This window comes from Xenopus tropicalis, chromosome 2 (assembly GCF_000004195.4).
Source record: "Xenopus tropicalis strain Nigerian chromosome 2, UCB_Xtro_10.0, whole genome shotgun sequence".
Classification (NCBI taxonomy): Eukaryota; Metazoa; Chordata; class Amphibia; order Anura; family Pipidae; genus Xenopus; species Xenopus tropicalis.
In genome coordinates, this window is record NC_030678.2 from 115,751,265 (window position 1) to 115,777,012 (window position 25,748).

Here is a 25,748-nt window from a genome sequence, read left to right on the forward strand (position 1 = left end):
GAGAGGAAGAAAACTTGCTAAACGGCTTCCCACTCCTACAGCCAACCTGGGTCGAAGTCTACACGGACGCCTCGGCAGAAGGCTGGGGGGCCCATTGTCTTGGGCACTCAGTACAAGGTGTTTGGCATTCAAGCGCAGGACACATCCCTTCAAATGTACTGGAGCTAAGAGCTATAGAGCAGTCCCTAAGGGCCTTCAAAGATATTATTGCCGGTTCCGCAGTAAAAGTAAGATCAGACAATGTGGCAGCTGTATCGTATGTAAGAAAGCAGGGTGGTACAAGAAGCCTAAACCTTCTTTGGGAGATAGAACCCATCATGTCATGGGCAGAGGAAAATCTACAAGATTTAACTGCTGTATATATTCCTGGAAAAGAAAACATTACGGCAGATTTTCTCTCCCGTCGTCCCTTAGATTACACAGAATGGGAGCTGAATCAAGATGTCTTCGATTTTGTCACTCGAAAATGGGGAACTCCAGCCATAGATCTAATGGCAACCCCACGAAACTCAAAAGTGACACGTTTCTTTTCAAGGGTTCCATACCCACAAGCCGAGGCAGTGGATGCCCTAGCTCAGGATTGGGGGGAGGAACTCTCCTACATCTTTCCACCCCTTCCAATGATATTCCTAGTGCTTCGCAAGATAATGAAGTCCGCAGCCAACGTGATAGCTATCCTACCAGACTGGCCACGTCGACCCTGGTACCCCCTTCTCAGGAGACTGATGTGTCAACCACCTCTTCATCTCAAAAACAGGCAGGACTTGCTTGTGCAGGGACCAGTGGTCCATCCTTCTCCTCATCATCTCAATCTCAAGGCATGGAGGTTGAGAGGAGAGGACTTGTAAATTTGGGTGTCTCTACCAGAGTTGTCTCTACATTAATGAAGGCCAGAAAGGTGACTACTTCTTCCCAGTACTACAAAATCTGGGATCGATTTGTATGTAGAGCTCAACGGTCTAAATATGACCCTTTTCAACCTTCTACTAATGACATCCTAGAGTTCTTGCAGTCAGGGCTCGATAGAGGATTGTCCTGGAGTTCCCTTCGGGTTCAAGTTTCAGCTTTATCTGCAGTTTTAAATATAAAATGGGCAGAGGATCCTCTGGTAGTTCGTTTCCTAGCGGCCGCTAAACGAATACATCCACCATTCAAAAATCGAGCTCCACCCTGGGATCTTCCCCTCGTGCTAAGGGCTCTGTCGAGGAAACCCTTTTCTCCCATGGAAAATATCTCCCTATGGCATCTGACTTTAAAAACGGCCTTACTGGTGGCTGTGACTTCAGCAAGACGAATCAGTGAGTTAAGGGCACTTTCCTGTGAACCTCCATTTACAGTATTCTATCCTGAGAAGGTTGTCCTTAGAACCATGCCGGATTTTCTACCCAAGGTAGTGTCTTCTTTTCACCTCAATGAGCCTATAAATCTCCCATCTTTTCATCCAGAATCCTCGACTAGTAATGAAGAATTGTTCCGAAATCTGGATGTCAGAGACTGCCTGGAAACATATATAATCAGAACACAGCCCATAAGGGAAGCCAAAAATCTCTTTGTGGTTCCAGCAGGAAGCTATAAGGGTCAGGCAGCTACTACAAGAACCATCGGGCGATGGATTGTCATAGCTATAGTCACAGCATACAAGGAACAAGGAAGTCCCATGCCGGAAGGGGTAAGAGCTCACTCAACTAGGGGTATGGCAACCTCGTGGGCAGCGGCGGCACAGGCAGCTCCAGAATCTATTTGCAAAGCAGCAACTTGGAGTTCGTCCAATACTTTCCTTAGACATTACAGACTGGATGTTCTGTCTTATAATGAATCTTTATTTGGCCAAAAAGTGTTGCAGGCCGCCTCTTCCTAATAAAATATAATTTGATGCAGCAGAATTGATAGCAGCGTAATTACTGTTTTCCCCCCCTTGTATATGCATTGCTCGGGTACTTACCCTATGGTTTAAGATGCTATGAGGGGATGGCCAGGAAAAGAGAAAATTGTTTCATACTTACCGTAATTTTCTTTTCCTGGCCATCCCCGTAGTAGCATCTTAAACCATAGGGTATTCCCTCCTCCCCGCAGTGATGACAGAAGGAACACTTAAACCTGCCTCTATAAAGCCTCCTCCCCTTCCCCCGCTCCTTGTCTTAGTTACAAGCTTCTGGAACATAAAGCACATGGTTAAAATACACAAGGGTCGGGAAGATGCTACTACGGGGATGGCCAGGAAAAGAAAATTACGGTAAGTATGAAACAATTTTCTCTTTTGTCGCATTTGGCAACTGCATGTCTGCATGCTAGCACATGTGATAGTAAATGAGACTAGTAAATGCTGACTATAGTTAGGCAATAAAGGTGCAAGACATTGGCCTAGCTAACGCTGTCTCAGGGTTGTAACAATCATTATTCTATTCCCTCTTTATACAAATATATAAAAAAAATACTTAACTCTGGAGCGCCCTCCTCTGTCCAGACTTCTCAGATGAGGTCTTATGGGGTAAAGTAAAATAAATAATAAAAAAAAAAAATAAAAATAGCGTAATACAGTAATGAGATATTAATAATCACCCCTCTAAAACGTGTTTATATCTAAAACAAATCTAGTGAACACCACTACTAAATTTACTTCACTTTTCTGTGAAAACACATAAATACAATCCACCACGAAATGTTTAAAGTTCGTGTCTATTTAAATAAGTGAATTTCCGTATTTCACACTCTTCCGTGACTTCTTTTTATCCTTAGCCAATTGTGCATATACTTACAGACCAACACTGTGGTCTTGGAGCTTGTAACAAATTCCCTCGTGGTTGAACTATAACTCCCAGCTTCTCTTTTTCCACTTTCTCCTGCTGCTGGACAAATATACAACGGACATGTGTAAAATCCTAAAACTTTATTCTAAAACATATTAAAAGTTTAAACTCACAAACGCCATAAAAATTGCGCCCATCGGGAGTCCTTTTGTAAACAGCGTCGGATCCTTGCTTGCTTATCAGTCTCTTTATGCGATCTGCAGTACTCGCTTTGATCCTGGCTTGCAAATCTCTCCGTTCGCGTTCTCCCTTTGGCATCTCTCTCCACCGCTATCTGCTAGGATTTTACACATGTCCGTTGTATATTTGTCCAGCAGCAGGAGAAAGTGGAAAAAGAGAATCTGGGAGTTATAGTTCAACCACGAGGGAATTTGTTACAAGCTCCAAGACCACAGTGTTGGTCTGTAAGTATATGCACAATTGGCTAAGGATAAAAAGAAGTCACGGAAGAGTGTGAAATACGGAAATTCACTTATTTAAATAGACACGAACTTTAAACATTTTGCGGTGGATTGTATTTATGTGTTTTCACAGAAAAGTGAAGTAAATTTAGTAGCGGTGTTCACTAGATTTGTTTTAGATATAAACACGTTTTAGAGGGGTGATTATTAATATCTCATTACTGTATTACGCTATTTTTTTTTTTTTATTTTTTTTTTTTATTATTTATTTTACTTTACCCCATAAGACCTCATCTGAGAAGTCTGGACAGAGGAGGGCGCTCCAGAGTTAAGTATTTTTTTTGTTTAAACCGAAGCACAAGGTATCTGGAGTGGGTTATACATTTCATCCACACTGAAAAATTTTTTGTTTTATACAAATATATATCCAGTGATAGAGTTGTGGTTTATACTGTTATTTAGTAGAAGCACTGCTGCAGTCATAGGCCAGTTAATAACTCCACTGTCATAAATGTCTTCTAGTCAGAAAAACTATGGGAGTGGCATGAGATTATGTGTGTATGTCTTTACTCATATAGTGCTATGCATGCAGCATTATACAAAAACACAATGGACTAATATCACTTGCCAAGTAAAAATGCTCTTTAAAAAATGCATCTGTGCTTTTAATGCCATTTTTACTGCTGGATTTTATTTTTTCCATTGACTTGAGCTGGTTTCACCCTAAAAATAATGTTGTGCAACAACAATAAAAAATGCACATCTTTAATAAATCTGCTATTTATTTAACACTGCTTTTTACATTGATTTTCAGGCATAGATGCTTTTACATGATAAATATGCAGGAAATGGTTTATGTATTACTTAATAACCATCCCTATATAACCACTTTTCAAACCCATGCGAATCAGAATATGAAAAATACATACAAAGTTAACAATGATTTTAAAGTTATGGGAACCCACCTTTGTATAAAATATGTCTAAATAGTTAACATAAATATTTACCTGTTTAGACATATTTTATGCTGATGCTGTCATCACTGATAATGTACAGAGTTGACAGAGCTAACCGCTGTAGGCTACTTTATCTGTAGCTCGCTTCAAACCCAGGAAAATGGGGCCATCTGGGAACCTAAAGCTGCTTCATTTGCCTAGGTATAGAAATCTATTTGTTTGGAGTCTATACAGGATGGGCAAAAAAGGACAAGGACAGAATTTCATTTCAATCCAACTTTCTACTAATGGTATTGAGTAGGACAGTGGGTTACTGGGCCCCAGAGCAAATTCAATTTAGGGCCCCTAAACATTGGTAATTTGACCTATTCTACCATGATATAGTGGAATTGCTCATTAATTAGGGCCTTATTGGGCCCCTTACACTCCTGGGTTCCCCTGCAACTGCAGGGTCTGCTTGCTCTGTCATTACACCCATAGAGTAGGATAATTATTCATCACTAGTTACATTTTTATCAAATTATATATTTGATTTTCAAATTTCCAGGGCCATCTTTGCTATGTTGCTGCATAATCCATATGGTTTGGCTTTGATGTGTTTCAGGTTTGGTACACAGTAAAAAAACAAGTTTCATAACAGGTTTAATTTCTTCTGCTGCTTCATACATGTCCCTGTATATATTTTATGTAGTAAACCAGCAGGCAGAATACATTATAAAGTTTAAGCTGCATTCATTGCGTGTCTGATATTCATACATTCATATTCATTTTGCAGTATAGATGAGATACCCCAAACATACTTCAGCATCGAATGGGGGTGGCAAGCAGAATGTGATATAATTCAGATTTGAATCCTGAGATTATCTTCACATTTATTCCTAACCCATTTAATGGCAAAAACCACACAGGCATTAGGTCAAGGCAGTGGTGTTGTAGGCATGATATTCCCCTTTTGTTAGAGAGGCATTAAGCCACAATGTTTTCTTAATGTAAAAGGGCTTGATTTACCATAGGGTAGACATAAGCATTAGGCATGATAATGGGTGCAAGGTTTGGCACTGGACACAAATAAGCCCTGTACTTGCCACTTACCCTGAGAGGGCAGTAGGACAGGGCTTTTTGACCACAGGTTTTCTAGGTTGCAACTTGTTTACCATGTGTTGCCCTTTAAATGGTGGGCTATAAATGCTACATTCTGAGCAAACACAGTTTGTTACTATTTTATGCACTTAGCACAATTTAGCACAGTTTATGTAAGTGAGCCCTTGAGTATTTACATTGTTTATTTAGTATGATAATCTCTTTTGGCTATACCGTCTATCATGATTACATTTCCAAATCAATTGCGGCATGCTCAGCACATGTTTAACAAGTCCTGTACCATGAAAAATTCAAGCAATGATGGGTCAAAAAACAGAAAGTTGAGGTTGCCCATCATTGTTCTAACTTCACTATATGCTCTTGTGTCATTTAGGTTCTGCTGTTTCCTTAAAAGGTTTTTGGTTATCCTCCCTGTTTCCCACAAAAAGCATGCTGTATAACAATTCTGCTTCTCTTTGTAAAAAAAATGTCTGAGCAAAACATTTTTAAAATTCAAGCTAAGTCAAAGCATTATATACATGCTATCATTCATAGGAGATGTTAAATGTGCTATGCAGATATCTGGAATATCAGGGACATTATCAGATGGTGTCTGAGTTATGTTTTCAGTTTGTTCTTCTTCACTGTAAGGAATCTCTTGCCAAGCTTCAGTTTCTTTCAACTGAACATCATTTTCAGTCTCCCATTTTTCCACAATCAGTTGCTCTTCTTCTTCTTCTTTTTCTTCTTCTTTTTTTTCTTCTTTTTCTTTCTCGTCTAAGGCATCGGTATGCATTTCATCATTTACCTTTTTCACCCATTGCTACAAATAAACCAACACATTGCATCAGATAGTTCATTTAGTATAACTGTTCTTTATTTACACCTGAATAAAGGCATCTACATTTTTTATTAAAATTAGTTCATTTTATTATATAAAGAGCTAAATGCTCTGGTATCATCAGTATTATGATGCAAATCATGACCTTTGGCCTTTGAATAATTACATTATGGAGCTAATTTGCTAACGGTGGGGTAGGGTTAAAAGTTGAAAACAGGTGTTAGCTTGGGCGTGCCAAGTGCTCAGTGAATTTTATACTCCTGATACACTGATACTGATATACTTAATGGCACTAAAGTAGGCTAATACTTGACAGAAAATAATGTGAATAATGAACGTGGGTCTAGCAAGCAACACCAGTCATTAGCATTAAGAGCCAACAAGAAATGTATATAGATTCACAGGAGGAGAGCAAAATTCTTTCCCTTTACAAGCCCTGATAAAGGCCTCATTGTCAGTACTTTGTTGGTCTCCATTACTCAAAAGCAACATTCCTGATATAAAGAAAATCAACAGAAGAGCAACTACAGAAACAGGCTCCTTACATAAATAATTATTTATTATAACACTTGTCCTCCCTGTGTGTAATTTTGTATTGTGTAAGATTGTACAGCGCTGCGTACCCTTGTGGCGCTTTATAAATAAAGTTATACATACATACATAAATGACCATAGTGTGCTTGTATGATAGGGACATTAAATTGTGAGTTCCAGCAAGGCAGAGACTGATGTAAAAGATGTAAAATCTCTGTAAAGTGCTGTAGAATATGTTGGCACAATAAAGGACAAGTTATGAAGGTAGTTATGAAGGTCTGTACATAAGCAATCTCTTGGTACCATACTTACCTACCCCAGAAAGAACATTGTAAGGTCTGAAAGCACAACTGCTTCTCTATTTAGCTAGCAGCCTGTAAACTTGCCCCATAACCCCCCTCCCACGCCCCCCGGAAAATGAACCAAATTAAAAAGCTGTTGCTACCTGGAAATTTCCACTGTGGTCCTCAAAGAGTCCAATGAACTTATGTTTTGGATCAGGTACTATAGGAAACACCCTTTTTTTTATCCTAAAAAGAAAGGATAATTTCTACAATAAAATGTGATAAGACAAGCCATAAATATAACATTATTGGAAACAAAAGCACAATAAATAACAGACAATAAAAACCTATAAGCCCATGTTAAATGTGCTTTGAGACAGAACTAGAAGTGACTGACTGCTGGTTCTTGACCCCCACATTCTATACTGTCTTCAGGGCTGCCACTGGGGTGGGTTGTGTTGTGCTGGGCCCCTTGAAAACTTCTTCCATAAGGGGGCCCGATTGCATTGCAAAAGTTACGGAAATTGCATAAGTTACATATAAAGTTACGCCGAAACTTACATAACTTCCACAAAAACTGCCTGGAAATGAAGTAACTTGCCTAGAAGCTTAAGCAGCCTGTGAATCTTGGAGCCTATGGTTGGGTGCTGGGTAGGCATGAAACACACTGGGCAATAAATATAAGGGGTTATTGTTGCTTTGTTGCTTTTTAATGGATTGAAATTTTTTTTAACTAATTTTGAGTGGTATTTGAGTTTATAATTGTGTTCAGTTGTTCCACCCTCCATTGGTCACCAGAGGGAGTCTCTTTCATACCACTCAATGGTATGGTATGCCCATACACTACATTTGGATCCTTATATTTTTTTTCCTAACCTGTATCTAGCAAAAACAATGCAGTTTGAAGTTTGACAGCGGCAGACAGGGACAAACTCCACTGACCAACAATGAATTAAAAACCTTAAGGTAAATGCCACTGCCCCCAATGCACTGACTGACTTATTAGACATTAATTATTCATTTTAACTATTTATTAACTAATTATTATTATTTTAACATCAGTTGTTTATATTTAAACTATTTAAATTTATTTACTAAATTATATCAGCTTCTTCTAAATGAACTTTCCAGCAGGGAAATCACTGGTTATTGGGCCCCACAGCAATATTATTGGATCCTACACAATTTACATAACTTGTGCAAAAACTTACATTACTTTCAATGAAACTTACACATAAACTCTGCTGACCCCCCCCCCCCCCCCAATTAAAATACAGACTTTTTTTGTGGTATATAATGAAAACATACAAAAAATACAGATGTATTTAGAAATATGTCAAGATAAATGGATAAACTAGAGAATGATTCCCACAGTAGTTGTATAATAGTACAGCGCATTCATTTCCTACTGTAGTGCTACCTAAATTAATAGGAAATTTCTTAAATTGATTAATAAACAATTTAACCGAACATTGTGCCTGATTTTTTGTATGATAATGAATTGAAACCGAGACATGAAATGTCATGATATAAAATGATATCTTACCTTAGGACCACAGCGGTTATCCCCTAATCTTGCAAACATTAATTATTTTTACTATTTTTTATGAACTACTACTGATTAGTAGTAACAGCAATATTATTGGGTCACTAAAACTTATGCTGTTTACGTAACTTATGTAAAAACTTATGTTATTCCCATTTTAAGCAATGGCAGCACAGAGCAGGGGCAGGTAGGTGAAAAGGGGTTAAACTCAGGGTAAACTCCACTGACCCCCAATAAACTAAATGACTAATTAGCACAGTAATCAATGAAACTCTTTATTTGTACTGCTTATTATAGAGAAACATTAGCTGCTTACATTGCACACACAAGGGGCAAATGTTGTTACTGCGCACTTGTGTTTATAGGAGGCCCCATATAAATAACTTGTGCTGGGCTCCAAACCTTCTGATAGCGGCCCTGACTGTCTTTATGGGGTGGCTTTATTCTCTGGCATCTTTGATGATTCCATCACTTATAAAATCTTTCATACTCTATTTACCTGCATTACCCATAACAGGTATATACACATTTTTATATATATATATACAAAATTTTTCCAAGAATTGAAACTGAATGAGTGGCAGAAGGAAACCAACCTTCTCCTGTGGGGAATCTTCTAAATGCACCTCACCCTCTTATTTGTCTAGTTCTAAAGTTCTAAGTTCCATCCCAACCAATATATAAGTGGTAAAATGTTAATTAAATTCACTAACACAAAGACTGCATTGTTGGTGCTGAGATGCATATATTTATAGCCTTAAATGCTTAAAAATTATTAAAGGAAAATTACAACCAGCAGCGGCATAAAGCATTTATACACTAATTAAGCATTTATACACTGATTTAAAAGGCAATAGTATCCCTTCCTGCCCAAACTACTTTCCTATAATTTTATCATTTCAGTTTTTCTTTCTATTTCTCTCCTTGGAGGAGGAGTACACTATGATGCAAACCTGCATTAATATTTCTAAAGATTTTCCAGAGAGAAAACAGAGTTATGACTATTGCTAGGTGCCCCTGTTTTTATTTCCCATAACCTAGCAAGATGTCAGATTAGGCATGGCTTTATTTTGAATTTAGTGTTATTTAATACAAAATACATAAAAATAGCTAGCTTATTCCAGAGAATGCGTTCTACCTGTAGCCAAGACTGATCTCAGTTTGATACAAGACACCAGTGGAAATAAACACATTGAAAGAAACTGTTGATTCACCAACCTCTCGCTTGGAGGCCATTACCCAGGCGGACAGGTTACCAAGTACAGAAATGATAACAAGGATGATAGACAAGGAGAGGGAAAGTAGCCAGCTGCAATATGTTAGTGCTAAAGGCAAAATCAAAACCAGAGGGGGTTAATTTTACCAACCTCTCCATCTGAACTGATTACCCAGGCAGGGAATTTAACAGGAACAGAGATGATAATGAGGATGAAGGACACGAAGAAGGAAAGTAGCCAACTGCATTATGAGGTTAATTAAACGTTGCCACAGCGAGAGCTCCTGAAGTTTGGCATCATAACAAGTCATTGTCATTGTGAGATATCCTCCTCGCAGGCCTATTATCCTATATACAGAACATTTTAGGCACTCTTACATTTTCTATAGACAATAAGATCGCATTAGGGAAGAATATCTCTTCTTTTAGCCAGAATTAAACAATCAGGTGCACTAATATTTAATACTGATTCATATGCAGATTAATGCAGAACTTTGTTGAGCACAAATTAAAAAAGCTCCTTACACATTCCATGAAAGGTACAATTCATTTGCTTACACAGAATGGGCAAGGAGTGCCAATAACCTGCTCTAACAATGAGTTGCTCAGATACAGTATGCTGCTGTGCTGACTGCTCTGACCACCAGTTGGCTTCTAGCACTTAAGGCACTGCATTTACACTCTTCATTTTCAAATGCATATTTGAAGTGATAAAGTAAAGTTTTTTTTTTATTCTGGGATGTGTAATAAACTGGACAATGTAGTCATTATTTTTCACCAGTGTCGGACTGGCCCACCAGGATACCAAGAAAACTCCCGGTGGGCCCAGGGGTCAGTTGGTCCTCCTGCTCCTAACCATTTGGCCTGTTTCATGGTCATTCCCTATTTCTGAATGGAAAGAAAGAGGAGAAATAGATGGAGGAATAGATGCTAGCATGTAAATAAAAGAGACTTGGAGAATAAAGTGGTTGAGTGAGTAAAGGAGGAAAAATTGTTCGGAGAGTGGGCCTATGGTCTAAGGGTTTCTGGTGGGCCCCTGGGGTCCCAATCCAACACTGTTTGTCACCACCTTCTGAGTTCTTTCTGAGAGTGAGAAAAGTTTCAACATTAGGGAACCTCTTGTTAGACCTCAGGTTTGCCCAACAAAGGTCACCTCCTAGAGGCACCCAATCCATTCTGTTGTGTCCATGGTTACACTGCAGAATTCCATTTCTGACCCAACTTTAAAGGAGAACTAAACCCTAAATATCAATATGGGTAAATTGCCATCCTTTATAAACTGCACCAGCCTAATCTTGGCTTGGAAATCTTGGAAAGTGTCTGCAACACTGCACATGCTCAGTGTGCTCTGAGCTGCTGTTAAGAATAGTGATGAGCGAATCTGACCCGCAACCGCGCACGTTTAGACGCGATTGTGCCTATTTGTGTGCTATCATGTGCTCGCAACTGTTTTTGCTGCGCAACAAATTTTCACGGAAGTCTCACAAAACAATTTGCCAATGGTGAAATGTGGAAATTCACTGCGATCCATGCTTGGTAAAAAAAATTCACTCGTCACTGGTTAAGAAACAAAGCTTAGGTGCTGTAGCAAATTATCAAGCAGAAAATAAGGTCTGTATATCAAATTAGCTGATGCTACAGGGCTGATTGTTAAATTCTGAAGTTAGATTCACTGGTTTCTGAGCTACCTTGTCGTAATTACTCAGCCTTATATCATGACATTTATATTCTATATATACAGTATATTGTTGGAAAGCTCAGTAACAGACAGCAACACAGAGCATGTGCAGGGAATCAACAGAAAGATGGGGAGCTACGGGGGGCATTTTTGGGGGCACAGATCTTCCCTGCTAAAGGGCTGTGGCTGGTACAGAACCCCAAAACAATAATGTGCAGTATATCTTACCTATTTCTTTAGTTCTTTCTTTAGTTAGGCTTCAGTTCTCCTTTAAGCTACTTGGGTACCCTGATCTAATTTTAGCCTACTCGTTGTTATTCCTGACTAGTGACACATATACACATATGTGCTCTGGTTTCCCTTCCATTTCCTCTACTGAGGCAGGCTGCATGCACTGGGTATTTGCAGAGAAAGAATCTACTCATGTTGTCTGTGTTCCTTGCCTGCCCAGGAAAGCCCTGGAGATATAAGCGCAGGGGCTGCATGACAAGGGATCCGAATAACCAGCAGCCAGATTACACTGGTTTATGTTTAGAGATTGGCAGAACCAGGTGCAACTGTGATTAGGTGAGAAGGAAAGAGTTAAGGCAGGAGAAGGCTGGCCTGGGGAGGGGCGGAGAAAGAGAGGGATGTGATGTCAGAAAAGCACTCACTTCCTTATCTTCTGAGCAGGTAGAAACATCCCACCCACCCTCCCTCTTTTTGCATATTTTGAGAAATGTCAGGAGTTTCTCTTCTTTTGGTTTTCATATTATCTATTAATAACTGAATGTGGAATTTTACCTGAATGCATTTTATATTGTGCTTTCTGTATCTTTATATGGTATAAACTTGAGAGTCAGCTTTGTGTTTAATTCATGTTAACGATTTCTTGATCCAGGGAATGTTTCCGATCGCCCAGGGGGTCAGGAAGGAATTTTTTTCCTTCTTGAGGCATAATTGGCACTAGCTTCAGGTTGGGTTTTTTGCCTTCTTCTGGATCAAAATAGTGGTTATATGATAATATATTTTAAGTTTTATTTGTCACAGCAGTGGTAGGACCTTGCCAGAGTACTGCACAGGTCATTTTAGCAGAGGGAGAAAGGAGGTTCTCTCCTGTGACTGCACGGTGGATTGATAGATACAGACGCTACTACTGCTTGTGCTAGGTGACAGCCTGCTTGGATTTCCTATCATCGAGACACTGCAGATCCAGGACCGGCAGCAGGGCTGCTGAACTTCTCTCATGGTTGGTAATGCAGCTCCTGCTGGTAGCAGAGTTTGGGGCCATCCTCTCTGTAGGTAGAGGCAGTCTAATACTCATTCAAGTCTTCAGCGAGGAACGGCAGAGCATAGTAGCGACCTCTTATGGAATTATGGCTTTAGAATATTGCCTTGGGTTAGGCTGGCAAGGTCCTATTTATTTGATAAAATGTGAATAAATGCTGTGGCCATTTTCTCCACCTCTGTCTCCTGGTGTTTCATTGAGATATGTAACAAGGGGGTCAATTGAGGAGTCCCCTTGTCATGGCTCTGCTAATTGGGATCAGCTACAGTTAATCAGAAGGTGTAGCTCATTGCTTAATCCCATTTTGCCCCTTTGGATCTGACCTCCTGCTATGTTCACCTTACTGGCCATGCTGCAGGCCTACCTAGCTAGTTATTTACTCACCAACAATTACTTCTGCCAGTGGGTTCCCTATGTGCTGCCTGGACTTACATTTACTCTCCTGCTTGCCCCCTGACCTGTGGTGGACCCACCAGCTGAGAGTAAGTGCAACAATATCCCATATATTTTGCTTGTTATCCTTGCCTGGACTTTGGACTCTCAACTACTTAACCCCTATGTACTTTATTGTGTACCTGCCTGTTTACCTTACCTGTACATGAATTCTAAGGCTGCCTAACCCCCTTGTGCCCTTCACTGTGAACTCCAGCTTTTGCCCTGTTTGCTTTATTTGCCCCACCTTATGCATACCTCCCAACTGTCCTGATTTTTGTAGTACAGTCACGATTTTAACCTACAATTGAAACTAATAAGATAAGCCTTAAAGGGCAATTTCAACTTCTTTAGCAAAATGGTAAAAATTGAGCACAAAACCAGAAATATGTTCAAAGCTTACATAACCTGCCAAATTTTATAAAATTGGAGTGGTATTTAGGGGGTGTGGTCATAAAAGTGGGCATGGTCAAAAATGTCACTGCGCTACATGCTTCATTTCTTTTTTTTTTTACATTTTTCAAAATGGGAGGTGTGGTCTTATGATCTGTCTGTGCTGCAATAAAGTTATTACAGTTTGAAAGCATCCATCCTGCCACAGTCTGAGCTTTTGTTTCCTCCTTGGCCCCTACTCCAAACACTACAATCAGAGGCCCCCTGAGACACCACTGTGCCCTCTGTTTGTTACGCTCACTTTTGAAACAGGTCTAACCTGTCAATAGCAATCTAAAACAACAGGATATGGATCTAAAACAGCACATATGGATCTTGCCAAGTCTTACTTGTCAATAGCTCCTTGCTTCTAGGCTTACAAGTTGAGGACCCTTGAGGTTTTTTTAGTCATAAAAGACCTTTAACTAGTGAAGTGTGCAATTTTTCGTCAGGCATGGCTTCGCAGGGAAATTCCGCATTTCACCATTGCCAGATTTTTCCGCAAAACAGGCACAAAAAATTGGCGCAAAGAAAATTTGCTGAGTGAGAAAAAAGTTGCATCAAAGAAGAAAGACTTGTGTCAAAAAAGTCATGCGATAGCCACGTTTCGGCAATTTTTTGCTGTTACCTGAATTTTTCACAGTTAAGCTAATTTTCCGGCAAAGAGGGACAGATTCGCTCATCACTACCTTTAACATTTCCCAGCCTAATACAGGCTGCCGGCCTCTGGACCTCAGGGAAACATAAAACTTCCAAGAGAAATGCTAGCTCAGGGTAATCTTAGGGGTTGCTGCCATCTAGTGACAAAATACTGTAAATATTACATCACATAAGAACTACAGTTTACCACTCAAATTCTTTTCCCCCGACTTTATATTTTGTTACCCCCATAAGGATACATGGGTCTGTAAAAGAACTTTAAATGTGCAACTTGCAAGTGTAAAATTTGTGAGGTTGTGTATGTGCTAGGTAATACTGGATCAGGAGGCAGCTCTTCCCTTCTTGTACCTAGTAAGGAATCAATTATTGAAAGCCTATGAATAAATGCATAAAGCACTTTTACATTTGTGCTAACTACAGTTTTATATTATCCATCCTGCCACATTATATTATAATATATATATATATATATATATTATAATCTGCATATGGGACTGATGATAGAGTTGCAGGACGATTCTTATTTTGCATAAGAAATGAAATCTTAACTATATCTAAGCAAGTCCCCTTTAAGTCCAAGAATATGTGTTATGTAATGATGTCCTTGCTCTATGCAACATTTTCAGAAATCTTACCTTTTAATTATACATGGCAGCAAAGCTATGACACAGATTACCAGTGGCAGGATAATGGCAAGTAAAACAATCAGTCTGTTTGATACATGTTCCACAGGGCAGGAGTCTGGCAGAAAAAAATAATTTTTTTGCATTTCAATAAATTTTAATTCACATTTATCAAACACAATTCATTGTTTTAGAACATACTAAAAAAACCCAATAGAATAGACTCACCTAACAAAGTACCATTCCTTGAGAATATCACCTGGCCCCAGTCACTTTGCTGAACTTGCTCAAAGGAACACATGCCTAATACTTCAAATTGCAATCTTATTAGGTAGCATTTTTCAGGGTCAAAACTTGGGTTCAAAATGGAACAGAAAAATGATTCTGAATTCATACAGTCTGGTAGCATCCATGGATCCTGTACAAAGGACAAGTAAATACATCTGATACTGTGCATAGTGGCAGAGTAAAAACACAAAATCAGGGATAAGGTTACAAACTCTGATGTGAGGATCAACAACTTATCATATGTAACTTCATTTTGGTTGTACTCTAGAGCTGGCCATACACGCACCGATAATATCGTACGAAACCCTGTTTTGTATGATATTCGGTGAGTGTATGGCAAGTCGCGAGTCAACCGATATTGCAGGTGGCTGCTGATATCGGTCGACTCACCGATCGGGCGGGTTTAAAAAATTTTGATCGGGCACCATAGAAGGCTCCTGATCAAAATCTGCCGTCAGAGCTGAATCGCCAGAAGGAGGTAGAAATCCTATTGTTTCTACCTCCTTATCTGCCGTTTCAGCCCTTAACGTTAGTGGCATATTGAACGATCTTAGCACAGGAGCTGGTGTGAATGATGTGTAATCTCTGTAAAGCATTTCTGAATATGTTCATGCTATAATACTTTTGTGTTCTTTAATTTTATTTTTACATTACAAACCATGTCTTCCTCAGCATAGCAACAGATTACCTTCATATGTAAATGCTTCCTGCCAGTTGGTTGCTATGGATTACTGCTCCTGGGCTAATTTAGTGTATTTATTATATAAATATATAACCCTGTTGTCTAGTAGTCTTGGTCTAAGTAATTACTGTTTGGGGACAGAGTTATAGATACATCCCTATGGTGATAGATATGCTTATGTTTAATTAAACCAATAAATCTGAAGGGGAAGATTATTACACTGGGAAATATGATGATAAATAAAGATATAAGCTAAAACACATTCTACAATATGTGTTGAGGTATATTGTATATTCTGAGTGTATAAACTAATGTGTACCCCCTTTTTAACAGGGGCATAAATCCCTTTTGTAAGTTTATTAGTATATATATATTTAGTATAATATATATTTATATGCAATAATGGCATTTCAGTCATAGGTCTATTAAAACACTCTAGGTTTAAACCAACCTATTTAGCAATGGCTGGTTCCATAACAAACAACAAAAAAACAGCAAAAGACATCATATATAGACGTGAGATAACATAAAACTGTTTGTGATGGGAAATTAGAACAATATTATAGCTTCTCGTAAAAGGTTTTAAGCAATGATACAGCCCCAAAACAATGGCTATTTCAATAGAATATCGATCTTTATAGCCAACTCAAGAACAGGACTGGGTTACCCTGCAGGTCACTTTCTATTAAAAAACAAAAGTCATATTCACAATTAAGAAACAGCTACAATTAATTATTTATTTATGAAAATATAAGCTCTGGAGAATATTTCCAGATATTCTTCTAAGACGTAGTACAGAAAGCAGAAGATCTCCTTGTCAGCATAATAAATGTGATTCCTAGGCATACACTTCCTATTTATCTAGAATTTGAACATCCTGTACTGTGGCCTAAACAATGATTTTTCGAGATTTACTATACGTCCAAATGGCTAAAAATCCGAATCCGACAATTCGCCAGCTTAAACTTGCCAAGATCATATAGAAGTCAATGGCAGATGTTCCTTACCTTTCCTGGAGGATTTTTTTTTTGCTTTGAAACTTTAGATCTTTTGGATTTTTAACACTGTTTTTTTGTGCGACAATTGGAAAAAGTTGCAATTTTCAAATCGAGACTTTCCTGCAACTTTTCCCACACAGACTTTTTCAGTACAGACATTTTAGTAAATGTAAGACATTTGTGGAGTTTATTCAAGTTTTAAAATAAAAAAAATGGTAGTTTTAGTTTATCCCCTTAAACTTACCTCCCATTTGATTGCAGAGCTGCTTTTGATCTGCATGTTAAGTTGGAAGCAATGATATTTTAATTTCGTCTTTGTGTTTTTAAATTCTGGGTAACTTGTCATAATAAAAAGCATCTGATTGTCCCATTTAAAAGTCACATTCGTTGGAGCATAAAGTCCTGGAGATACAGGCATTAGAATCCATATGAGTAAAAACATAAAGGCAATGAGTATCCCTCGAGGGATCAGACTTCCAACCTGAAATTCACCTTGAAATTAACTTTTAATATTATGTCAACAATGATATTCTCTACTCATTGTTTATAACTAAGGACATCTGATTGTAAGCATCTGCTATGATTTACATGACAACAATGCTGTAACTACATTGTGAGTTATTCAATAAAGATATGTTGAAATACAAAAAAAAAAACAATGATATTCTCAGACAATTAATCTTTACTTTTTTATGCATTGTTTTTCTATATTATTTTAGTTTTAGCTCTGCAATTACCCATTTTGAAATTTAACCTGTGAACATAGTTGTTAGGGCCCATTTACCTTGGAAACTGGGCAGTGGTTAAATTGAAAGAGAAGAGGATCTAAACAGAAAGGGATACAAAATATTAATAAGGGTTAACTGACTGATCAGACCCCAAGCCAAATGGCTGAGCAATGTTCAAATTGACCATCTACAGGGATGGCTTTACAGTGCCAATTAATCATTTGGCCAGTGGCCAAACAAGCAGAAAGGAATGGCAGCAATGGAATTACTTAGACATGAAAAGAGCAATATTTCATTGTACAGCTTGTATAAAGTCCTACATTATGCGATTTGGCATATACATAAAATTATTATTATTATTATTATTATTCAGACTTAACAATAACACAATTACTTTTTCAGCTACTGGAGAAGATATCCTACTAAGCATTGAATATATAGGAAAGATGGAAGTAGATTTACTATCCATTGATACCACGAAAAAAATACCAGTCCTGCTGGAATGAGGAAAAGAGTTCTGCCTAACTGTTAATCCCTGAAATGCTATGTTACCATCCTAAAGGGCTCCACCATGCCTGGAGCCCTTTAGAATCCCCAGTCTAAATTGAATAAATCATTTTTAATACATCTAGTAAATCTTTGGCAGGTATTTCATTGCATATAATTCCTTACATCTCTGATCTTTCTCTAAATGGATAAATATAATGACATTTAAATCATACAACAAAAATGGCATAATTCTACTGCATATACCATGGTGAGCCACCAAAGCTAATTGTCAGCTGACTTTGCACAGTAATATTACAATTACATTACTCCAATGCTGTGTTAACATTTTAGTTCACATATATAGTTCACATCATATGTAACTGTGGTTTACCTACCAGCAAGCTGACCAAATGCAAACTGAATGACTGTTACTATACATATGAAGAACATCATTGCCGACACCAAGTATGTGTTTTGATACAGATGAAAGCAAAGCTGTGAGATCTTGAGAGTGATGAATCACTGACACTGAGCTCCACTGATTTATAGTGAAGAAGCACAAAGTTTAAGGATATGACAACAGGAAGGACTGAGACAAGAGAAAATCCGTCTGTGCAGGCTAAAGAAAGCTAAAAGTGAGAACAAGGCAAGACCTCTAGCAGACCAGATGATCTAATGCATCCCAGCAGCAAAAATATAACTTCTAGTAATAATATAATAATAATATAATTTCTAGTATATACAAATTTCTAGTTTATGATATCTAGATAATCCATTCACATATTCCACACCTGCACCATTACCATTACCATATGCAACAACTATTCATCATCTAAACAACTGAAACTACTAAGGTTTGACTAAAATTACTTTATTGCTGACATATTGTCCTGTATCTAAATGAAATAAATGGGTTTGTTCTGACTAAGCTTCTGTTTTTTTATTTTATTTAAATACATGGTTTCAGAATAAGTCACTGTATAGTTCCTTGTATATAGTATAGTTCCTTGAGAGAATCATCCCAGATATCACGTTTAGTTATTGAATGCATTCATCTATGATGCAAATTCCGAGGGAGGGGGGTAATTTTATGATCCAGATTTTTTGTATTGTTTCGCTTCCCCATTTAGCATTTTGTATTTAGAGACATTATTCTAAAGCTACACTTTTTATGCAGTGAAGCCTGGCAATGTGTTGCCGTTTTTTTTACACAGAATAATAAATAGGACCCTAAAAGTCTCAGAGATGATCATTGTTTCACTTCCTGCGCTTTGAAGAATCTGATAGCTCTAAACTTCTCTGCAACTCCAAGAAACTCTGTATACTTCTGAAGTAAGCCTAATAATTAAGTTTTACATACTGATCTAGAGATATGCCCATATATAGTATGATCCCCAGAGTAGGTATTTATCTGTTAAACCATTTGTATATAATACTATTCCCTTTTCAGAGCTAGAGCTGCTGTACTGCTTGGTAACGAATTCCATTATCAAAATAATGAATATATAATGTACTGTTGCCCTGCACTGGTAAAAGTTGTGTGTTTTCTTCAGAAAACCTTCTATAGTTTATATAAACAAAGCTTCTGCATAGCCATGTAGATAGCTACTCAAACTGAAAAAAGTAGAAAAGGCACAGGTTACAAAGCAGATAACAGATAAGCCATGTAGATTCCCCTTGTATTCTGTAGATCTTCTATCTGCTATGTAACCTATGCCTTTTCCCAGCATGAATGGCTGTCCCCTTGACTACACTGCAGCTTTGTTTATATAAACTATACTAGTATTTCTGAAGAAAACACACAACTTCTACCAGCACAGGGGAACAGTACATTATATTTTAAATACTTTAAAACATTCCTTTAAATTGGAATCAGTGGTTGCTTATGGATGATGATTACGACCTCACTGAAGAAGGCAGTATGCAATGCTAAGGCGGAATAGACAATCTGTGCTGACTTTTAAGAAAAATGAAAAAGAATTTGGCATTGGATCAGTAACTAAAGTAAAGTACAAAAGTACAATTTTATCTGAGCAGCTAAAGCTACAGGGGTCATTTACAAAGTTTACCATGGGTGCTCCATAAATTGACCCCAGTTTTTAAGGTACTTTTGCTAAGTAGAAAAGTCAAAGTAGAAGACGTTGCACCTACAGAATCAGATGCTGGTGCCAGAACTGACAGTATTCAAACACCAAAGAATAATTGTATCCCTTTTGTATTGAAGCACACACACAACATTTACACTTGGGGGGTGATTTATCAACATTTGAGTTTGATTTTTTTTCTCAATTCCAAAACTTGAAAACTTGATTTCAAATTATGGTTCAAACAATTTAAAGTCTGATATTTATTAAGTGCAAAAAAAATCTAAAAAATTTGAATATAAAAATTAGCCATCTAAAAGTCTCTATAGAAGTCAAAGGGAGTTTAGTCATAGGCAAAGGCAGGTCATATTCTCAAACTGTTTGAGTTTTTAGAGCTCGTAAACTCAAAAAATTTGAGATATTTGAATGCATTTTCCATATTAATAAATAAGCGACCATTCGATGTGTGAGTTTATTCAATTTAGAAAAACAAACTCGAATACACAAACTCGAAAATGTATAAATAAGCCCATTGAACTGTGGGTTAGAAAGCTAAATTATGGTTAAAAAACATGGCAACTTGTGCATGAAATGGCACTTTGCATTACTGGGCATTCTGCTAAAGTAAAATGTACACAGTTCATTATAGGCTTTACAGTGTTTAACCCTCAGAACAATAACAATCATACTGTGTGTTCTAAACTAACTATATGTCCAATCAGGATTAGATTGTTTTTAATTATATCTTGAGTTAAAACCTAGTTCAAACCAGCAGTGTTTTTGTTGCAGTTGAAATAAAGAACATCGGTTTCTCACAACCATCACAGCACACTGACAAAGTTATCTGCCATCAGCAGACTGTGACATGGGAATTAGAGAGATAGCGATCTGATAGCTAAACGTTTTACAACATGCAGTTAAAATTTCAAGACGATTGCAGTTTCATAAACCAAATTACCTAAGCATTTATATAGACTTACTCTGCTTGTATTGCCCTAAACATAATAGAACTGTTTTGTGAGAGAGAGAAATAATGAAGACTTGACAGTTTGATTACATTTCCATTGCAACCATGAAAGTGTGATTTAATTATTTTACATCACAAATGTAAATATTACTTATTGTAATAGTGCTTCCTTTTATATGGACCTGTACCCACAATAGCTACTTTCCTATAACACAGGACAGGTATGGGACCCATTATCCAGAATGATCGGGACCTAGGGTTTTCCAGATAAGGGATCTTTCCATAATTTGGATTTCCATACCTTAAATCTACTAAAAGATTATTTAAACATTAAATCATTTTTAAAAATTAGAATTAAATGCTTATATGGGGGACAGCCTTTCTGTAATTTGGAACTTTCTGGATAATGGGTTTCTGGATAAAAGATCCGATACCTGTACTAGCTGAGTGCTTAGTTTACAAAGCAGTAGACACCCTGCAAGCACAGAATTTGGAGCAAATCTTGGCTTTACAAGCTAGAAAGTCAAAGCTTTACAATAAAAGTAAAAAAAAGTGTGTCTCCATTTTAAGACAAGAAAGAAATGCTGTGTGTTAAAGTGCATGCTTTTCCTCAGGAGCTTATTCGTTCTTTATCCGCAGTGAAAGAACATCCACCCATAATCCCGACCTTACCTGATCCATAGCAGCTGCAGAACAAACATGTTATAAGAGATAATAAAAGAGAGCTGATTAAATGATGTATAGTCTGAGAGAATGTATTGTCCATGTGGTTTATCATGCATACTGTACTGAGTATTATACAAGGTGACATATAGAAGAAACAGAGTAGCTGTGTTAAAAAATGTGTAAAGCCCAAAATATCTACTGTTTCATTTATAATTATTTATACTGGTTCATGTCCAATAACCAAATGCCAAAAAGAAGTTTCCACTCACATGTTCCCTCCTGACTGATAACATTTTACCTAATATAAAAACCTAACGCTAGTCATATACTGACCATTATTTATGTAATATTGATTAAAAGTACATCAATAGTAATTATTGGATAATCTGCCAATGATCACGTTGTGCCAGCAGTGTTGGCTTCTCTTCACTTCCCTCTTTTCTGATCTTTTGGGCTGTTGGCCAGAATGAGAAGAATAAGAGAAAGGTGGCCAAGACAATGCCATATATGACCCCTCATACAACATCCACCTGTTTAGCCCACAGCCAAGTGGTCAGAAATCGTATGGGATAAGTCCATGTTAACCTTTAGTTTTCTTTAAAACCTGAATTTTGTAACCCTTGCAGGGCATTTCACTCTGGATAAATGTAACAGGAAAAAGACATGCCATAAAAATTGCTTTAAAGCAATACTTTAAATCTTTAAAGTATTGATGTTTTCATTTTACTTTTTAGTGATGTTTTTCACATGTCATAGATGTAAGGGTGATTACAGACCGTGTTTGATTTATTCTAAACAAATCTGGGCTACAAGGCAGAAAAGGTATCGCTATATCAAAAGATATAAAAAAAAAAAGGTTAAAAGGAGAAAGAAAGGTAAAAACTAAGTAAGCTTTATCAGAAAGATCTATGTAAATACAGTCATAAGCACTCACAGAAACGCTGCACTGACTTCTATGAAAAAGATTAGTTGTGTCTGTAATTCCTGTGCCAGAGACACGCAGCTTTCAGCTTCCTGCTCTCTCCTGCTCCCCCCTCCCTCAAGAATGCTAAGAACTCACTCCCCCCCCTTAGGAATGTGGATCTGAGCCAATCAGCAGGAAGCTGACTCATAGTCTAACTAACTGAGCATATTCACTTGGTCTGGGTGTCTGTGCAGGAGCGAGGCATTATGGGAACTTTCTTTACACAGCTCAGCATTTTTTCTTCCTGTTTGGCTTCTGATCATCTGAATGGGAGAAATATGGGGAGACTTAAGGGCACTATTGAGACAACTGAAGGTATGCCTGCAACTTGAGATTAACTCTTTATTAGCATTTCCTCTCCTTTAAACTAACAGTATCCTCTTGTGAAAACATCACAAATGTAATATTTGTTTTTGAGAGTAGAACAACTACAATAAAGTGTTTTAGCAGGGTTGTCTTTAAAGGACAAGGCAACGCAAAATATATGTTTTTGCCTAATAAAAGAAACCAAAATTCTAAGCAGCTTTGCAATATACATTTATTACAAGTTTGTAATGGTTTTTAAGTTATAATTGCTATTAGAAGCAGTGTTTGCCTGTCCTTTTCTGTTCTCTGCCCTGGTGGCTCAGACTGTTGAAACAATGTAACACAAGGCAGCAAACTGACAGACCTGTATTGCTGGAGAAGCAAGACCTTTGCAACATTGTTTAAAATGTAACAACCAGGAGTTCAGCAAATGCTGCTTTCAATAGCAATTATATTTACAAATAACGTTTAAAGCACTACAAATTTTTAATTATTTCATATTGGAAAGTTGCTTAGAATTATGTTTTCTTTCATTATGCAAAACATTATTTTTGGGGTTGACGTCCTTTAAAAGAAATTGCTTGCTAAACCCCAATAAGCATGGTTATGTAAAGATTTGAAAAGTTTCCCTTACAAGTGAATATCAAAAGAAGGCCACTCCAGTTGTGCTGACAATCCAAAATTCTAACTTCACTTCCATGTAGGTTGTGATCACATAACAATAGAAAAGCTGCCTTGTATAGGTAAATAAACATATTGTATTCCTGTAGGCTATGTAAGCATTCCATTTATTCTAAGGCTTTAGTAAGAATCTCAGTAGGGCACAGGGAGAAAAAAGGGGTGGATGGGGGTACTAACCAATGTAGAAGCTCAGAGATGTGCGAAGGGCATTTGATAAGACATTTCTAGGGAACCCATCTAGTGATGAAGCTGTTGTCATTAATTATTATGTCCTTATCTGGAATAACCTTTAACCTTAGAAATGTTAAAAAATACATTCTAGCTGTCGCACTTTTAAGGGTTATCATTCCTTACAAAGGATTTTAAGCAATACAATTCTTTAGAAACCTAAAACCTTCGTGGAGACGTTAATAAGAATTTTCTAACCACTTTTATGATAATCAAAAAATGTATGCGAGGGGGAATTTGCAGGATGTCTGCAGAGGAGTATTTCATCTTGCAATATATTTAAGAAATAACTCTGAAACACAATGACCTATATTTATGTCTCCTGATGAAAGAAAACATAGAAAGAGTAGGTATAAGCCAAAACTTGTTAATAGTAAATAAGCATACTGGTATGTACTAATATCATCTGCCCTGCACTTCTCACCAATCGTTCCACAAAGGAGTGGTGTTAGGGTAGTTATGCAATTATATGAAGTGATACGTAAGGTCATGTAAAATGCAATGAGACAGAAAGCTGCTCAGGATTTTGGAAACTTTGACTGGAGAAAGAAATGTAAAAGGGGAAGATTGGCAGGGCTCTTATGGCAGTTTTATGGAAATTGTACTTTTTTGTATTTGTTAATGTTTAATGACTAATTTGGGGATTCCTCAGCCCTACAACAAGCAAAGTATTCAAGGCTATTGTGATACTAAAATCTACAGATAGTATTGATGTTGGTATATATGGTTTATTTATGTGAGTGTATAGATAGGTTGGTATGGGTCTTTGTGTGTGTGGATTTACTTGAAAGGGTTGAACTTGATGGACTTTGGGCTTTCTTTAACCCAACTTAACTATGTAACTATGTAACATTTTCATGAAAAAGCTTGAATACTTCCTGGGCATGTATGTAAAGAGGCAGTTCACATTTTAATTAATTTAATTTAATAAGCATAAAACAATTTGTTGTTTATTATTTATGTAATTATTGCTTATTACAATTCTTGAGTTTTGAATGGGTCACACATAGAGATGAATGACTAGAAAATGCAGAGCAGAGGTTTTGAATGTATATATATATATATATATATATATATAAAGAACAGAGTGGCGCACACACAGGGACTTTAAAAAAGAACAAAAAAACTTTATTAATCTTGGTTAATCTTGGATTAATAAAGCTTTTTGTTCTTTTTTAAAGTCCCTGTGTGTGCGCCACTCTGTTCTACATTTACATAAACTCCTGGCCAGCACCTGGGGCGGTTGATTGTTTGTAGGTAGTGCTCCTTTTGTTTCTTTTATATATATATATAGGACAAGTGCTTAGGATCAATCTGCTTATGAGATAGATTTTAAGCTCTTGTCCTATTATCTATACATTCAGAACCTCTTCTCTGCATTTTTAAGAGGAGCTTAGTGTAGCTCGTATTAGTATATGTGCATATGTTTTAGCCCTTTAGAATTTTTTGGGGAGGAGGGCTATGTGGTCCCAACACCTATCCTACTACCATTGCAAATTATTACTGTTGCTGGAGCGCCCTCCATTCACTTTCTACTTTCTCTGCAACTATTTCCATACCAGTTATGAAGAAACTAACAATATGTGATGGGATTTGTAAGATACTTTCCCTAAATGTAATAAAAAGTTTGTCCAGTAGCAGTAACCTATGGCATCGAATAAGATGTTTGCTTTTAAACAGGGGACCAGTAAATGCTACCTGACAATTGGTTGCTATGGGTAACTGCACCTGGGCAAACTTTCCCCATATGTGATAAAAGGCACTAAGTTTATTGGTTGCTAAGTTACTAAGCAGTAACGCTACTGGGCAACGCTCCTGCGCAAACATAGTGCCTTTTACTGCATAACCCCTTTTGTATATTTTAGAAAAATATACTATATATTCAGAAAATAAAAACACAAGGTCCAATG

The 25,748-nt window shown here is 37.3% G+C and overlaps 1 protein-coding gene across 1 annotated transcript; it reads right to left on the reverse strand.

Moving 5' to 3' along the window:
- Positions 1–4,790: 4,790 nt before the first annotated feature.
- crlf2 (cytokine receptor like factor 2) lies at positions 4,791–18,442 on the reverse strand. The gene is made up of 6 exons (XM_031897029.1): positions 18,338–18,442; positions 16,970–17,127; positions 14,986–15,175; positions 14,770–14,875; positions 7,065–7,149; positions 4,791–6,067 (listed from the first exon to the last, which is right to left on the reverse strand). The coding sequence occupies exons 1-6, from the start codon at positions 18,393–18,395 to the stop codon at positions 5,768–5,770; spliced, it is 897 nt and encodes a 298-aa protein (XP_031752889.1). The 5' UTR covers positions 18,396–18,442; the 3' UTR covers positions 4,791–5,767.
- Positions 18,443–25,748: the final 7,306 nt, after the last annotated feature.

Bases quoted from the DNA above. Each gene is read 5' to 3' on its own strand.
- crlf2 (XM_031897029.1), bottom strand. From the start codon at position 18,395: ATGATGTTCTTCATATGTATAGTAACAGTCATTCAGTTTGCATTTGGT. The intron at 14,876-14,985 runs GTGAGTCTATTC...TTTTTCTGCCAG, and splicing joins AAGGAATGGTACTTTGTTAG to ACTCCTGCCCTGTGGAACAT. The intron at 6,068-7,064 runs GTAGCAACAGCT...GTTTATTTGTAG, and splicing joins ACCACAGTGGAAATTTCCAG to CAATGGGTGAAAAAGGTAAA.